Below are 18925 nucleotides of genomic sequence, written 5' to 3' on the forward strand. Positions count from 1 at the left end.
TACTCACTTTTTGAAGTGCTATAGCATCATTCTACTTTTACAAGGCCACATCACCAAAAACCTAAACAACAAAATGGAAATACTACAGACTTAACTGTAGGATGAATGAATCCTTTGGAATGCAACGATGATTTTTTTCCCCTCAGTAACAAATGCATTTTAAATGTAGATGCAACACAGTACTCCAACTTAAAATTTGCCCAAATTAAATACATTCTCAAATAGATTTGGCATTACTAATCAGAAGCCATTAAACTTTCTAATGCAAATTTCAGATCTAAAAACCACTAAAATATCAGAGTATGTTTTCAACAATTATGCAATATGCTATTGTATGAAAGAGGAAATTTTGGCAAGTTTTAAACAAAGAAATTTTCCATGATAATGGACTAAACACATGAGCTTTGACTATGTAGCATAACTGCAAAGACTCCCAAAGTGCTTCAAAGGCAATGAATCGTAGGCTGAAGTAAATACAAAAGGCATTTTTATAATCTGTAATACAATGCAAATTAAGTAGCTTTGGATGCTGTAGTTCGCAAAAGGAATGCTCAGCTGGATATTGTAATTCTTCCTCCCACTCAAATACTAGAATCTTGAGTGATGGGATGGACAAAGAGGTATTTAGTTTAATATCATAGCTGAGGGATTTTAAGCATGCAGCATTGGATAATGCTGATTTTAAAACTGCATCAACATTCATTTAATAAACTGAATTATGCATGCTGTGGGCTGTCAGATTGTTGTGAATGCCTGTAAGCATTGGATTACAGGAGGATTTGAAGAGCCCACTGCAATCTAGTTTCTTCTCCCTTCCTTTCCAGTCCAGATGAGGGGGGTCAGCCCAAAATGTCAACTGTTTATTCATTTCAATAGATGTTGCCTAACCTGCTGAGTTCCTCCAGCATAATATATGTTGCTTTGAAAAGAGCTCTACTTTTGTGGTGCTCCACACAAATATTGCAAACCTTCTTTGCAAACTCATTTTTGCTCTATCAGTCTTCACAGAAGCTGCATGGCATGTGCTCCAACTAGTTCAATAACTATTTGGCATATTTAGGTCATTGCTCTGTAAACACAGAATCTGAAACAGGCAATTTGGTTGTCAGATGGCAAGTGGTACTCCTTTTTCCAATGGGTAATACTTTAATCAGCATTTACCAGATGGCACATTTACCATGAAATTAATGATTTTTTGTGAGGGTTAGAAGCTCAGAAAAAAATCATTTTACTCAGTTCTGCACCCATACAATATTCAAAATCCAAATTGCTGCCTTTCCAATCCAAGCCAATCTCAATTGAAGAAAAATTTGCTTAATCTCAATTTCCAATAATTAGCTCAGTCATTGTTAATGATTGGCTTTTGTAGTTCATTAATTCACTAGTAACTTTTGTGTTGCTTGAAATTCCAGCATCTGCAGATTTCCTCGTGTTTGCGCCTCCAACTTTTTTTTCAGTTTTACTTGCATTTATGAATGCCCCACCCCCACTCCCTTCAGTTTGCACAGGGTAAAATTATTTCCAATTCAATTGAACTGCTGACTTGTTTGTTTCATCTACTGCCAAGAATACAGTTTCATTTCCACCCATAGTTTTAGCTCCTCAAGTCAGCATTTGCAGGCATCTTTGAAGTTATTATCCCTCCAAATTTCCTTTCATCTTGAAAGTCCACATTCTCCACTTAATTTCCCCTTGCAAATTTCATATTTCCAAATTTCTACACTGTGACAGCTCTAATTCCCTGGTTTGATTTATACATGTGGTTCTGGCCACAAATAGACTAGGAAATCATCCACTTGTGGTTGACTGTAGCACTGGAAACAAACCAATCACCTTGAGAGATTGTTTCCTCGTTGCTGTTCCTGTACACAAGGGCCCTCAAACCTCAGTGCACCAATGTTCAAGTAATAAACATTTAAAAGCGAGTGTGATTCAGAAGGCCCCAGTCAGTTAAAGGAGAAACCAGATGATTCCATCATCGAAGTCTTAATCACTTTGCAAATGACAAGTGTCTACATGTAAGGCAGTTTAGAATGTGTAAATTTCGGCATATTCACTCTGCATAATAAGACTAGGCTTAAAGAAACAAACCTCAACGGATGGGCTGCTAAAGTTTATTACAAGATGTTAAAAAGTCATTAATCCACAAAAATCTCAATTATATTTTGATTACATTACAAGTTTAAACTAAAGCAGCTTCTAAAAATTTAGTTAGGAACACCTAAAATTCCTAGCGTCTTCTTCAGGAAGTCAGTCATTAAGATGAAGCTTTGCTGGGCTCACTGGCATGCCTCTTCCTCACCATTTCTTGAGGCAAGATGCAGTTTATCTTCCCACTGAAAAAGAAAATTGTACAATTGATGCAGACCCATGTACAATTAACAACCAACAAATTTGATAGTTATACGCTCAAGTTGACATTTGGGCTTCACATCATCAGTCACTCCAATTATATACACCCAGATTAAAGCCATTGTTTTCTGTCACAAACCATCTACAATCCATCCCTCACTGTTGCCAACCTTTGGTATATGGCCAGAGGAAATTGGGATTACACATCCATGCCACCAGTGCATCTGAAAATTATCAGCCAAATTCTAACTGGGTTATTAAATGGATGTCCAGTCAAGATTTCATCTTACTACTGTAGTACAGTTAAGGATCAATTTAAGGTCAACAAACTATTACAGGCTCAAAGTCACTTCTTGCAAGTTCAAAGGCAAAACAGCATATTGGATGTCCAAACTGAACCAAACAGTTGGCTCACCCATCACTTTAGCACCTGTCAACTTGCACTGGCAAAATTAAGCAATACCAACTCTCCTCTTGGCCCTCCAAATCTCCATTTGGACTCCAATTCAGGTTTCTTGATTATTTGGGAACAAATTTCCAAAATTAGCAGCCAGTATATCAGCACTCTTCATGCTCCACCCCAAATCTAGCCAGCTCCTTTCCTCCAACAAGCTCCAAAATTTCTCCATGTTCTCACCCCTCTGATGACTCAGTGAGAGTTGTCATCACTGGATGGTTCTGTGTTTTTCCAAAGAAAAAACTGATCCACCATTGGCCCGATGCAGACTTTGGTAATCCTATAAGTACAAAAATTTAGTAATTATCAGTCTACTTATGTTTTTGATATAGGTCATACAAAAAATCTTAATAGCCATAAACATGCTTCAAACAGTTTCACTTAAAGTCATGCTAGTTAACATCAAGCAAATAGTAAATTCTACAAAACAGTTGGGGTTGATGACCTCTGATGATGCAATGTATGGGTTCCCGACCTTTTTAATGTCATGGACCCCTACTATCAACTAAGGGATCTGGAGCCCAGGCTGGGAACCCCTGAAATGTATTTCTTACACTTGGTCAGTATAGTTTGCCATTAGAAATCTGAGTGAAATAACATCTTACTGGCCTCAATAATCAATACCATAAGATAAAATAATTAGCATTCAATTCCATATTTCTATGGCACAGATTCAACTTAGTCACGCCAAGATTCATGTATTGGTCACATTCTAGGAGCACAAAAGGGACAGGTTACACCTGAACCCAAGGGGACCATTATCCTTGCAGGCAGGTTTGCTAGAGCTGTTGTGGAGAGTTTAAAATAATTTGGCAGGGGAATGGGAACCAGAGTGATAGGGCTGTTGGTTTATAAGCAGAGGCAGTGTGCTTTGAGACGGTCAGGAAGGACAGGCAGATGATAGGGCAAAATTGCAGTCCTGGATTAGGCAAAATTGAAGCAAAATCCCTGTTAGACAGGATAATGTGTATTGATTAGGGTACACTAGCCTATGGAGGTAATTTATAAAAACAAATCCAGATATTCAAAGCAGTAGATTTTTTGATTTATTCACTTTCATTTATAGAATGTCCAACTTTAGTCTCCCAACCCTAATGAGTTGCAGGTAAAAGGGGGACAAAAATCGAAAAGGGTGACAGATACACCTTCCTATCATGTCACCTCTTTAAGGTATATATTTGTATGCACACAGTATAGAGAATAAGGTAGATGATCTTTGTAATACAGATGGAGATTGGCAGGTATGATGTTGTGCTAGATCCCAAGAAAAAAAATTTGTACAATGATTACAAGATAGCTTTTTAGAGCAGTTTGTGGTTGAGACCACTAGGCGAACAGTAATTCTGGATTGGGTGTTATGTAATGACCCAGATTTGATTAGGAAGCTTACAGTAAAGGAAACTTAGGAGGCAGTGATCATAGTGATAGAATTCACCCTGCAATTTGAGGGGAAGGTGGTAAATTCAGATGTATTAATATTACAATGGAGCAGAGGGAATTATAGAAGCGTGTGAGGAGCTGGCGAAGTTGATTAGAAGGGTACACCAGCAAGGATGACAGCAGAACAGCAATGCCTGGAGTTACTGGGAGTAATTCGGAAGACACAGGATAGATACATCCCAAAGTAGTATTCTAAAGGTAGGATGACAACCATGGCTGGCAAGGGATGTCAAATACAACAAAAGCAAAAGGCATATAATACAGCAGTGGGAAGTTAGTGGACCAGGAAACTTTTTTTTTTAAAAAAAGGGGACAACTGAAGCAGCCCGGGGGAATAAAAAATGAAGATTAAGCTGGCCAGTAATATCAAAGGGGATACCAAAAGCTCCTCCCTTCCCCCCCCCCCAATAAAGAGTAAAAGAGGCAAGAGTTGATATTGGACTCCTAGAAAATGGCACTGGAGTTGACCATTGAAATGCTGGACAAACTGAATAAGTATTTTGCATCAGTCTTACCTGTGGAAGACACTAGCAGTATGCCAGACTTCAAGTGTCAGAAGTGAGTGAAGTTGGCATTACGAGGGAGAAGGTGCTTGGGAAGCTGAAAGGTCTGATGGTAGGGAAGTCACTTGGACCAGCTAGACTACACCCCAGGGTTCTGTAGAGGCAGGGCAACCCCTGTATAAGAGGCAGCTGAAGAGTCTGGAGGCATTAGTAATGATCTTTCAAGGTTCTGGAGGACTAGGAAATTGCAAATGGCACTCCACTCTTCAAGGAGGGAGGCAAAGAAAGGAAACTATAGGCCAGCTATGCTGACTTCAAAGGTCGGAAACTCTGTTTTTTTTTCTTTTTATATAGACCATCCAATGGTAACAAGGACATCGAGGAGTAGATAGGAAGACAGATTCTGGAAAGGAGTAATAATAACAGGGTTGTTGTGGTGGGAGATTTTAATTTCCAAATATTGACTGGCATTTCCCTAGAGTGACGGGTTTAGAAGGGGTGGAGTTTGTTAGGTATGTTCAGGAAGGTTTCTTGGCACAATATGTAGATAAGCCTACAAGAGGAGAGGCTGTACTTGATCTGGTATTGGGAAATGAACCTGGTCTCAGTGGAGAATGCATTTTGGAGATAGAATTGTGATCACCATCTCCTTTACCATAGCATTGGAGAGGGATAGGAACAGCAAAGTTAGGGAAATATGAGGCTATCAGGCAGAAACTTGGAAGCATAAATTGGAAATCGATGCTGTCAGGGAAACATACAGAAGAAATGTGGCAAATGTTCAGGGGATATTTGTGTGGGGTTCTACGTAGATACGTTCCAATGAGACAGAAAGGATGGTATGGTTCAGGAACCGTGTACAAAGGCTGTTGTAAATCTAATCAAGAAAAGAGCTTACAAAAAAGTTCAAAAAACTAGGTAATGATAGAGATCTAGAAGATAAGGCTAGCAGGAAGGAGCTTAAGAATGAAATTAGGAGAGCCAGAAGGGGCCATGAGAAGGCCTTGGCCAACAGAATTAAGGAAAACCCCAAGGCATAAGAGGAGTGTGTGAAGAGCAAGAGGAGTGTGTGAAGAGCAAGAGGAGTGTGTGAAGAGCAAGAGGAGTGTGTGAAGAGCAAGAGGAGTGTGTGAAGAGCAAGAGGAGTGTGTGAAGAGCAAGAGGAGTGTGTGAAGAGCAAGAGGATAAGACATGAGAGAGTAGGACCAATCAAGTGTGACAGTGGAAAAATGTGTATGGAACCGGAAGAGATAGCAGAGGTACTAAATGAATACTTTGCTTCAGTATTCACTACGGAAAAGGATCTGGCAATTGTAGGGATGACTTGCAGCGGACTGGAAAGCTGGAGCATGTGGATATTAGGAAAGAGGATGTGCTGAAGCTTTGGAAAGCATCAAATTGGATAAGTCACCAGGACTGCACGGGATTTACCCCAAGCTACTGTGGGAAGCGAGGGAGGAGATTGCTGAGCCTCTGGCGATGATTTTGCATCATCAGTGAGGAAGGGAGAGGTTCCAGAGGATTGGAGGGTTGCAGATGTTGTTCCCTTATTCAAGAAAGGGAGTAGGGATAGCCCAGGAAATTATAGACCAGTAAGTCTTACTTCAGTGGTTGGCAAGTTGATGGAGAAGATCTTGAGAAGCAGGATTTATGAACACTTGGAAATGCTAATCATATTATGCCATAGTCAGCATGGCTTTGTCAAAGGCAGGTTGCGCCTTACGATCCTGATTGATTTTTGAGGATGTGACTATACACATTGATGAAGGTAGAGTCATAGATATACTGTATATGGATTTTAGCAAGGCATTTGATAAGGTACCCCATGCAAGGCTTATTGAGAAAGTAAGGAGGCATGGGATCCAAGGGGACATTGCTTTGTGGATCCAGAATTGGCTTGACCACAGAAGGCAAAGAGTGGTTGTAGACAGGTCATATTCTGCATTGAGGCCGGTGACCTTTGGTGTGCCTCAGGGATCTGCTCTGGGAGTGCCTACTCTGATTTTTAGAAATGACCTGGGTGAGGAAGTGGAGGGATGGGTTAGTAAATTTGCTAAAGACAAAGGTTGAGGGTGTTGTAGATAGTGTGGAGGGCTGTCAGAGGTTACAGCAGAACATTGATAGGATGCAAAACTGGGCTGAGAAGTGGCAGATGGAGTTCAACCCAGATAACTGTGAGGTGGTTCATTTTGGTAGGTCAAATATGATGGCAGAATACAGCATTAATGACAAGACTCTTGGCAGTGTGGATGATCAGAGGGATCTTGGGGTCCCAGTCCACAGGACACTCAAAGCTGCTACGCAGGTTGACTGTGGTTAAGGCAACATACGGTGAATTGCCCTTCATCAATCGTGGGATTGAGCTCAAGAGCCGAGAGGTAATGTTGCAGCTATATAGGACCCTGGTCAGACCCCATTTGGAGTACTGTGCTCAATTCTGGTTGCTTCAGAACAGGAAGGATGTGGAAACCATAGAAAGGGTACAGAGGAGATTTATAAGGGTGTTGCCTTTTCTTCTTGGAGCGATGGAGGATGAGAGGTGACCTGATAAAGGCCTACAAAATAATGAGAGGCACTGATCATGTGGATAGTCAGAGGCTTTTTCCCAGGGCTGAAAAGGCTAGCATGAGAGAGTATATTTTTAAGGTGCTTGTCCAAGGTAAGGACATGCTCGGCACAGCTTTGTGGGCTGAAGGGCCTATATTGTGCTGTAGGTTTTCTATGTTTCTAAAGACGTTGGGAGTCAATTTTTAAAGATGTGGTTTCAGGGTATTTGGAGGGACATGACAAAATAGATTGAAGTTAGCATGGCTTCCTTAAAGGAAAATCTTGCCTGACAAACCTGTTGGAATTATTTGAGGCAAAAACAAGCAGGACAGACAAAGGAGAATCAATGAATACTGTGTGTTTGGATTTTCAAAAGGCTTTTGACAAGGTGCTATACACAAGGCTGCATAACAAGATAGAGCCCACGGTATTACAGGAAAGATACTAACATGGATAGAGTATTAGCTGATTGACAGGAGGCAAAGACTGGGAATAAAGGGAGTCTATTCTGGTTGGTTGCTGGTGACTAGTGGGGTTCCACAGTGGTCAGTATTAGGACCACTTCTTTTTACATATGTCAATTATTTAGTTGATATAATTGGTGGCTTTGTGGCCAGGTTTGCAGATGATATGAAGATAGGTAGAGGTGTAGGGAATGTTGAGGAACCAGGGGTGCTGCAGGACATGGACAGACTAGGAGAACAGGCAAAGGAGCTGCAGATGGAACAGTGTTGGGAAGTGCATGGTCATGCACTTTGGTATAAGAAATAAAACTGACTATTTTCTAAACAGGGAGAAAATTTGAAAACTCAGGGTGCAAAGGGACTTGGAAGCCCTCATGCAGGATTTCTTATTGTGTGCAGTTTTGGGCCCCTTATTTAAGAAAGAACTTGCTGACTTTGGAGAGAATTCAGAGGAGGTTCATGAGAATGATTCCACGAATGAAAGGCTTGTCATATGAGAAGTGACTGATAGTTCAGGGTCTTGCTGGAATTTAGAAAAACTAGTGGGAATCTTATTGAAAGCTGTCAAATGTTGAAAGGCCTAGATAGAGTGGATGTGGAGAGGATGTTTCCTATGGTCAGGGAGTCTAAGACAGCCTCAAAATGGAGGGAGGTCCATTTAGTATGGCGATGGGGATGAATTTCTTCAGCCCAAGAGTAGCGAATCTGGAATTCTGTGAAGGCCAGATCGTTGGGTGTATTTAAGGCAGAGATTGAAAGGTTCTTGATTAGTCAAGGTGTGAAAGGTAACAGGGAGAAGGCAGGAAAATGGGTCAAGGGGGAAATTAATCAGATATGATGAAATGGCAGAACAGATTCAATGGGCCAAATGGCCTAATTCTGCTCCCATGTTTTATGGTCTCACATTTCTTTCTGAAAAAATTTCATGCAAAATCCCTATTACATAGGATAATGTTTATTGATTAAGGTACACAAGCTTATGGAGTTAATTTATGAAAACAGATGTAGATATTCAAAACAGTAGTTTTTTTGATTTATTAACTTTCATATTTATAGAAGGCCCAATTTTATTCTCCAACTTTACAGATTTGTGACAAATCACTAATTACCTTGTTTCACAAATTGCTGAAAGCCAGTACAAATCTGCATTGTTCAAGTTAAAAAAAAAAATCACATTGCAATCCTAACTGATAAAGGTTTCAGTAGACTAACAAAACAAAATTTGGTAAGCAGCATCTTGGAAGACTGGCCGAGTTAGAAACAATCAAAGAGTAATACAGCATGGTTACAGGCCCTTTGGACAACATTTCAGAGTTCAGCAGTGCTTACCTAGCTAGTCCCAACTTTTTGTACTCAGCCCAAATCCCTCTACGCACCACCCCTGCCTGTACTTATCGAGGTACTTAAATGATTGATTGTACCTGCCTCAATCACATCTGGTAACCTTTTCCATATATTCACCAATCTCTGCATAAAAAGGTTGCCCAACCACCTCACCCCAGCTTTGGACTCACTACTGTGGGGAAAAAAAAACTCTCACCACCCACCTTATCACAATTATAAATATTTCTGTAAGGTCACCCTTCAGTCTATATTAAAGAATATAGACTTAGCCTCTCCCAGTAACTCAGGCCCCCTTGTCCTGGCAACATCCTGAAATTTTTTGTCCTCTTTCCAATTTAACCAGAACTTTCCTGGAACAGGCGACTAAAATTGTACACAGTATTCCAAGTGTGGCCTCAATGACATTCAACTGCAACATAATATGCCAACTCCTGTACTGAAAGCCCAGACTGATGAAGACCAACATGCTAAATGACTTACACCAACTTGTCTACCTGGGATGCCACTTACAATGAAGATGCATTTGTACTTCTAAAAACCATTTCATGACACTCCCCAATATCCTACTATTCACAGTACATGTCCTACACTGGCTTGACTTTTCAAAATGCATCACCTCACACTTGAATATTGAAATCTGTCACTCCTTGATCCACCTCCCCAACTGATCATCTATAATAATCTTCATTTTCAATACCACCCAATTCTCAGTTTAACTCCTAGCTGAACACCAGACACAGATGGGCAACTCCCACATTACAGTAGTTCAGGTAATGAGAATTTACTTGAATCCATAAATCACTATCAAAAATCTGAGATACAGAATAAATTGTTCCTAGAATGAGAGAATTTTTATTATTTAGAGTAAACATTTCTTGACACATGCCAATGTGGCTTCAAATCACAAAAAATCAGAATCATGATTTTTTAAAAAAATATCGTAACAGCTCCCCTAGACAATAACTTTAATTAGATCTGTTTGAAATAAGTCAAGCAAACTACTCAGCTCAGCGTTACTTCCTCTTAATGTATTATGCAAAATGATTAGTTAAAAATACTCTTACCTGGGTGGTGTGGAATCACTTCCCCAATATGCTCAGAGCTGCCACAGGAGCTATTACTGGAAGCTGAACCAAGGCGCCCTGGAATTGGGAGATTTGTTTTTTTTTATTAAAATCAAGCAATTCTCCTACATTATCTTACCCCAAAAACTCAAATACCTGGAACTTCAATCTCAAATATGTCCAAAAGATTCATGAAAAACAAAATTCACACTTTCCTTGCAAATAAAGCTGCTTGAAGCTCTGAAAGACTCAACAGCACCTTCCCCATGGTACACTGCGTACAAGGTGTCCCAACCTTTCTTTGGGGTCCCAGCTGATTTTAGCACAACTTGGCTAAAATCAGTTATTAAAATTTGAGAGCAAGAGCACAATTTTCAACTTCTACAAGTTCAACCAAAAGTAGTTTTGCTCTACTGAATTCAGTTAGTCTAGCAACCTTGCAAGGTCCTGAGTTAAGTGACCAGATGCATTTAGTATGTCAACTTGAAGGGAGACAACTGAAACGTTGAATAGGCAACTTTCACAAAAAGGAAATCAACATTATAAAGTATAACAAATCACTTTATCCCTCCACCAACCCCTCCCCCCCATGGGAAAGAATTAAACAATGGGAAAAGCTAAAACCATTGATTGACAGCATTAATTAACCAGGTGATTCATGGGTTAAACATTGCTTTCTGCCACCTGCGCTTATTCTTCCCAAAAAGGAGGAAATAAACAAGGACACTCATCCCACATGACCATAAAAGGCCAATTGCCACAGGGAGAAAAGAAAGCTGGTAACTGAATACCTGCATCATAGAGTTGCCCATCATCACTCACATTTTCACTAAACCAGTAAGGATGAATTAATTTGAAAAAAAAAGTTTGATGTTTAATGCAAGTTAGTTCTCCTTGTTGGAAAGTCAACTAGAAGTAGTCAAATCAGTTAACTTACAATCCATTACTCCTTTCTCCTCCACTTATTGCAAAAAGTACTCTTTGCCACCAAAAAAAATGACTTACTCCTGTAATAATCATGGGTTGCTGCAAGTGATCCAGTCGATGGAATGGATGCCATTAGGTCTTTCCAATTAAGTTTCCAGATGATAACCTTGAAATAGCAGAAAGACCAGCATTTAAATTAACAATTTTAAATCAAACTGGTTACTTGATTACTTCTACAAAATTAATGTCACTTCTACTTTACTGGTCAGAATAACAGCCTCCCATCAGTATCAATAAAAAGCTTAAATACTATAGTCTTCAATTGTTGCACATAAAGCACTAATTAAGTCAAAAGATTAAAAAAAAATTATCTCAAGGATAACACTTAAATAAAGCACTTTATATTTCAGTTGGGTAGCTTCCAGCCCAACGACGACACAGACCGACAATCTTTTAGAATCTCAGCCCAAAATTCAGCTTGTTTTTGCCTCCACAGATGCCAATTGACCCCGCTGAGTTCTGTCAAGAATACAGCATCCGCAGTCTGTTTTGCTTTAAACCTGAAATCTAAAGTCTGATTAAGCAGTTAAGTCTACAAAGATAGAAAAATATCCAAAGTAAAAGAATTGTCAACACAGTAAGAAACGTTTGCAAATTAAGCTGAGGCAAGTCCAAAATAAACAAGGAGTTGGAAACCTGTTTTTAAACAAGGATATATTTAGACTGTTTACTCAGGATAGGTAATATCTGAACAGTTGGCTTAAAGTAACAGGCCTGTTTAACAGCACAACTGAAACAAAATTTTAAATTTTCGATTATCAAAATCTAAACTGTAGTAATTCAGAAGGTAATTCGCTAAATTTCGTAATTTACAAAATACAAGGGGAAAACTGACCACAGAAATTCAGTAATATCGCTTGAAGATCCCCGAACGCAAAATAAGCTCATCGATACTGCAGTGTGTCGAGGTGGCCAAGTCAGAATTTAAATTATACCTTCGATTAGTTACAACGTTCAACAAGTTAAGCAATCTCTACTAATCTACAAGCTATAAACAGTAACAGTCCAAGTAACATTTTACAGACATTTAGAAATTCATCATGACTTGCGTACTGTTCTTAAATTTGTTATTTTACATGCAAGCTGCCACAAGTTGCTCTGAAATCATCAACTTGCCCGAACTTTAAAGACAATTTTAACAAAACGACCCTTGCTTTGTTAAATAAAAGAATTGCTCTACAAAGCTGTTTGTGTAGCATCGCTTCAAGCATTGATCGAGTTAACAGCCGGGGGAAGGCTGAGTAGGCTTAAAAGTTGCTGATGTAATTTGCGAGGAAAAGGACGTGAATAACGTATCGGAAAGACTAGGACAACTACACTCGAAGTCGCCTGAGCCCAGGGGGAGGGCGAAGATCTACCTCAGGGGAGAGACAACAGCGCTCTCCCAACACTGCAGGCCACAGCCCGCAGACTCGAGTGCAGCCCATCGTCCGCCCGAGCCCGGCACTATGGATGAAACCCTCTACCACCCGGGAAACCTACCCCTCGTCTCGTCCCGTCCCGTCCCGTCCCACCCCACCCCACCCCACCTCACCTCACCTCACCTCAGGGACAAGCCGCTACCAACTCCGGGCCTACTCTCTTCCCCAATCCCCCCAGTTACCTTAGATGCGACCCACACCAAACAGGAATCCGAGAGCTTTAGCTGAAGAAGGCAAACGCTAGGCTATAGGGCCCATTTGAACAGTTAGCGGCACGAAACGATCCAACAATCAGAAGTTTTCTCTCTTTTCTACACGAACAGCTGCGAGCTACTCCCTTTTATAGCCACAGACAGTGCTGGGCGGCGCCATCAACCGCCAACACCACAACCGCTTGACAGCCATGGCACCTCCTTTTTCTGTCTCTCCACCAATTAGCACCGAATATTCTGTTACCAGGGCTGAAATGAATCATATCGACTGCACGCATGATGTAATTTCTCAGAAAACGTACAAGGGCAGCAGTGCAGAACTTGTTTATCAGCTTCCCTGGTGGTCTAGTGGTTAGGATTCGGCGCTCTCACCGCCGCGGCCCGGGTTCGATTCCCGGTCAGGGAACAGCTCCTTCTTTTTACCCCTTGTTAATTTTTATGTTGCCTATATTGACAGGGAAAAAAAAGAAAAAAATTTTAAGCGAAAATATAACGGAAAGAGCAGCATCTTCTTTATCTGAAATGAAGAGATTCTGCAAATACTGGAAATCTAAAGTAATATACAAAATGCTGCAGGAACTCAGATTAAAGAAGGGTCCTGGACCTCGGGCCGAATGTCGACTGTTCATTCCTCTCCATAAATGCTGCCTGAACTGCATTTCTTCCAGCATTTTGTATGTGTTATATGTTAATGTTCTTTATTTATTTGTTTGTTATTGAATATAACTTGAAAATCTATTCAGCGTACCCTCTACATAAATACATATAATTGTTGTGAAAAAATGTACTTTCCCTGACCGGGAATCGAACCCGGGCCGCGGCGGTGAGAGCGCCGAATCCTAACCACTAGACCACCAGGGAACTCTGTAAGAGAGATTTGTAATGCTCATCTTCTGATCGAACCTAGTGATGATTTGAAGTATATATTGATTATTTTCATTAGTTTACTTGGCAAAACTAAAAGGCATTTATTCTCTAAACTTGTTTCACTACTCAGGACAATCATGACCTTACAACTTAGTATCCTTCGTTGGCTTTTGTTTCGAAATCCACCAGTTCCTTTCCATAAGAAGTTGGATAAGTAGCTACACGTATGCAAAACAAGTTAGACATCATACGTTTGAAGTGTATTTAGACACCATTTTGAACCTCTGGATTATTATCTGGCTCACTAATTACCTTAGTATCCTAGCAAATCGTTTCAACTAGGATTGTATATAGTAAGGAGTATGAAAAAAGAAAAGTAACGTTGTCTTCAGGAAAGAGTGATATGGTGGAATTTTGGATAAAGATCGAAAATAATTTTTAACCTGAAAAAGGGAGAGTTAATGAGATGTGATTTGGTCATGCTGAATTAGATCTGATGAAAGCCCTTGGACCTGAATTGCCATCTCTGTTTCTCTTACAACAGACGCGGTCTGGCTTGCTGAGGGCATCCAGTATTTTCTTTATTTATATAAATTGATGGCCCGAAACGTCGACTGTACCTCTTCCCAGAGATGCTGCCTGTCCTGCTGCGTTCACCAGCAACTTTTATGTGTGTTGCTTGAAATTCCAGCATCTGCAGATTTCCTCCTGTTAGCAGAATTAGGCCATTCAATCTGCTCCGCCATTTCATCATGACTGAGAACCACTTTAGGATAGAGAGGCTTTCGGCTATGTAAGGTTGTAACTCACACAGAATAACATGATCTACAACAGCAGACAAATTAACACTTCTCTGACATATGTGTGCCTCACCATACGTTGTGAAACGTCTGTCTCCCTATCTCTAATGAGATGGTGAGGAGATACCAACCGTGAGCTCTTCCTTTTCTCCCTAGTCCCGTGTATTCTGTCCTTTCTTCTTGCACTGGGCAAACCATAGACTTTGAGTAATTATCTGGAGCCAGATTATGTGTTGCCATGACATTTTCAATGAAATAGTCTACAACTTTGTCCTGAAAACATCATTATCGGGAGACTGTGAAATGACGAATATCATTTAAAATATTTTATTGCAAATCAAGTGTCCATTTATTTCAGAAACATTACAATCTACAGGAAAGAGATATTATAGACATAAAGACATTCCATGTATAAAATATTACAAGATTTCACCTGGTGTAGCAGGGAACAATGTAACACTCCTTGCCAGTGGCCAGTAAAGCATCACCTGCTCGGCAGTTGATGCAAAGATACTGCATATGCTGGAAATTTGACACAGAGATGCAGAATGGTACAACACTCAGCAGGCCAGACAGTGTCTGTCTACTGTTAAACAGAGTCAAAGTTTTGTGCCAAAGTATTTCCAAAAGAAGTGGAAGAGTAAGAACATGTATTTCTTCTAACTTCTCCATAACTGAAAATGTGTTACTTGGCCCAAAATCCTTCTATCCACACAGGACAAGTTATAAATACAGATGTTTTAAATCCAGAGAAGGGGAGGAGGAAAGGCACCAGGGGGATGTGATAGGCAAGAGGGAAGAGGTAAGAGGCTAGAGTGGGAATGAAAGAAAAAGGGAGGGGGAGCGGAAAATGTTTTTACCGGAAACTCATGCCATCAATTTGGAGGCTACCCCTGAGGATGGTCTATCATGGCCGTGGACCAAAATATTGGAACAGGAACAGGAATCCTTCCTCTCTTTCTCCTATTGTCTACTATCTTCTCCTAAAAGATTCCTTCCTCCCCAGCAGGGCTGGATTAACCTAGTAGCAAAAGTAGCATATGCTACAGGCCCCGCATTTTCGAAGGTCCCACCCACACTAATTGCTTGCAAGCTGCAGTCTGATGAAATTGGCATCTCACCGTATTCTCATGACTGTTAGAGTGAGTTTTGGGTAGATGATTCACTTACACTTAAATAAATGACTTCAGCCATCAGTCTTCTGTTCTTTGACAAAGTACTGTGGATTGAGTTCATAACAATGCATTTCCTAAAAGCTGTGAACCCAGTTTCATTTGTAACAATGCATCTCTGGCACCTCTGAGACAAGAATGCTAAGTTTACAGGTAGTTGCGAAGACACCCTATCAATGCTTTTTGAATATGAATTGTCCTCTGTGTTAGCATGTAACATACCAAATTCTGTATTATGGATTTTAACTTGCATTCCTAAAGGCCATGAATGTCAGTTTAGGCATACTGGCACCAGTAGAATGAATTTAATCAAAAGATGTGAAAACTTCAAAGAATTGTCTATACTTGTAACTATGAACTGTCCTTTGTGTTTAGCAAATAAACCGAGCCTCAATCACAAGGCGGTTAGACCTGTTCTGCCAGGAGTCTCTGCCTGCTGTAACCTTGTTTTGTCAAATAAAGAAACTGCCTTGTACCTACAGGTAACACAACGCTCTGTGATTTCATCCACACCACAACAATGACAATCTGACAACATTGTTGTTATCATGTCGGGGGAGCTGCATGCTGCATGGTACAGTATGTGTGTGCAGGCGTGTGTTGGCTCCTTGCTGTGTTGTTGTATAAATGTTCATGCAAACCAAGGAAGGGGACATAAATCATACCTATCTAAAACAACATGTGAGGAATTCATCAATCTAATTGGATCCAGCATACTGGATCACATTATCCATGAAGTGAAGAAATACAAATATTATTCTGTTTCATTGGATGCTACTCCAGATATATCTAATGTGGACCAGCTGACTTTGACTGTGCGCAAACACGAGTAATTCTGCAGATGCTGGAAATTCAAGCAACACACATCAAAGTTGCTGGTGAACGCAGCAGGCCAGGCAGCATCAGAACGGTCTCGACCCGAAACGTCAACTGTACCTCTTCCTAGAGATGCTGCCTGGCCTGCTACATTCACCAGCAACTTTGATTTGACTGTGCGCTATGTTTTGCCGTCTGGACCAGTTGAAGGATTTGTGAAGTTTTTGGATATGGAAGGTCATAGTGCTGAACAGCTCGCTCAAAGTTTACTTGACTTTTTAAAGGAAAGTTGCATTGATCTAAAAGACTGCCGTGGTCAAAGTGATAACAATGCCAGCAACATGAGTGGCAAGTATAGTGGCTTACAAGCACTAATTAAAGAGTTGAATGAGTTGCGGATTACTTTCCAAGTTTTGCACATTCACTAAATTTGGTTGGAAAATGTGCTGCTGAATGTTGTCAAGAAGCATTAATTTTCTTTCAATTTGTAGAAAGCCTGTACATATTTTTTTCTGCTTCTACAATGCTCCAAATGAGGACTTACCAGTTCCTCATAAAGCCTCAACATTACATTTTTGCTTTTATATTCTAGTCCTCTAGAAATGAATGCTAATATTGCATTTGCCTTCCTCACCACCAACTCAACCTGCAAATTAACCTTCAGGGAATCCTGCACAAGGACTCACAAATAACTTTGCACATCAGATTTTAGAATTTTCTCTCCATTTTCCTACAAGCAGCTCGTTGTAGGAATCAAACTTGTTAACTGTTGATGTAATCCCTCTAATCTAAAAGAGATGGTCCCAACACCGAACCCTGTGGAACACCACTAGCCACCAGCAACCATACAGAAAACGCTCCCTTTATTCCCACTCTTTACCTCCTCCCAGTCACCCAATGCTCTATCCATGCTAGTATCTTTCCTGTAATACCATGGGCTCTTATCTTGTTAGGCAGCCTCATATGCAGCACCTTGTCAAAGGCCTTCTGAAAATCCAAGTACATAACATCCACCAATTCTCCTTTGTCTGTTCTGCTCAAAGAATTCCAACAGATTTATCAGGCAAGATTTTCCCTTAAGGAAATCATGCTGACTTTGGCCTATTTTATAATGTGCCTCCAAGTAATCTGAAACCGCATGCTTAACAATCAACTCCAACATCTTTCCAACCACTGATGTCAGACTATAATTTCCTTTTTTCAACCTCTCTCCCTTCTTGAAGAATGGAGTAACATTTGCAGTTTTTCAGTCCTCAGGAACCATGCCATAATTTATTTATTTCAGAAAGATACCTCCACAACCTCTTCAAACACCTCTTTCAGAACCCTGGGGTGTACACCATCAGGTCCAGGTGACTTATCTACCTTCAGACCTTTCAGTTTCCCAAACACCTTCTCCCTAGTAATGGCAACTTCACTCACTTCTGCCCCCTAGCACATTCGAACTTCAGACATATTGCTTGTGTCTTCCACAGTGAATATTGATGATAAAACACTTATTCAGTTTGTCTGCCATTTCCTTGTTCCCCATTACTACCTCTCCAACATCATTTTCAGTGGTCCGATATCTATTCTTGCTTCACTTTTACTCTAGATCTCAGAAGAAACTTTTTGTATCCTCTTTAATATTATTAGCAAGCTTACCTTTGTATTCCATCTTTATTACTTGTTTAGTTGCCTTCTGTTTTTAAAACTTCCGAATCCTCAAACTTCCAACTAAATTTTGCTATATTATATGCCCTCACTTTTACTTTTATGTTGTCTTTGACTTCCCTTGCTAGTCATGGTTGCATCATCCTCCCTTTAGGAATACTCCTTCTTCTTTGGGATGGATGTATCCTGTGCCTTCCAAATTGCTCCTAGAATCTTCAGGCATTGCTGCACTGCCATCATCCCTGCTAGTGTCCCCTTCCAATCCACTTTGGCCAGATCCTCTCTCATGCCTCTGTAATGCTCTTAATTCCACTGTAATACTGATGCATCTGACTGTAGCTTCTCCCTCTCAAATTGCAGGGTGAATTCTATAATATTATGATCACTGGCCCCTAAAGGTTCCTTTACCTTAAGTTCTCTAATCATTACACACCAGCCAATCTAGAACAGCTGCTACTCTAGTGGGCTGAACCAGGATGACACAAGACATAGTCAAGATAACTCTTTTAGTTGGGAAGTGAATTCAGTGCTTTTATGACTGAAAGAGGGGTACGGTAGTCTGGAATTAGCATGCAGGCAGCCCATGTTTTCACTGAATAACATGATCAAGGGGCTAAATATCCTACTCCTTTTTCTCTGTTCCACAATAAGTTTAGAAAGATTCAAACTGAAGGCATTTATTTTGTTAACTTGTAGACATACAGCATCCAACATCAAGGATCCCCACCATCTAGGCTGTGCTCTCCTCTTGCTACTGCCATTGAGGAGATACAGCAGCCTTAGGTCCCAAATCACCAAGTTCAGGAATAGTTATTACCCTTCAACC

The 18925-nt window shown here is 40.4% G+C and overlaps 1 protein-coding gene and 2 non-coding genes across 3 annotated transcripts; 1 reads left to right on the plus strand and 2 right to left on the minus strand.

The window, feature by feature from the left end:
- Positions 1-2098: 2098 nt before the first annotated feature.
- ppdpfb (pancreatic progenitor cell differentiation and proliferation factor b) lies at positions 2099-12918 on the minus strand. Its single transcript, XM_063041344.1, has 5 exons — positions 12762-12918; positions 11177-11264; positions 10172-10249; positions 2990-3089; positions 2099-2336 (listed from the first exon to the last, which is right to left on the minus strand). Exons 2-5 carry the CDS (start codon positions 11229-11231, stop codon positions 2258-2260), a joined length of 312 nt encoding a protein of 103 aa, XP_062897414.1. The 5' UTR covers positions 11232-11264; positions 12762-12918; the 3' UTR covers positions 2099-2257.
- Positions 12919-13125: 207 nt separating this feature from the next.
- Positions 13126-13197, plus strand: trnae-cuc (transfer RNA glutamic acid (anticodon CUC)). The gene has a single exon. It is a non-coding gene; the product is annotated as a tRNA-Glu (tRNA).
- Positions 13198-13580: 383 nt separating this feature from the next.
- On the minus strand, positions 13581-13652 carry trnae-cuc (transfer RNA glutamic acid (anticodon CUC)). The gene has a single exon. It is a non-coding gene; the product is annotated as a tRNA-Glu (tRNA).
- Between the last annotated feature and the right edge of the window lie 5273 nt (positions 13653-18925).

The sequence above is a fragment of the Mobula hypostoma genome, chromosome 2 (assembly GCF_963921235.1).
Source record: "Mobula hypostoma chromosome 2, sMobHyp1.1, whole genome shotgun sequence".
Lineage (NCBI taxonomy): Eukaryota > Metazoa > Chordata > Chondrichthyes > Myliobatiformes > Myliobatidae > Mobula > Mobula hypostoma.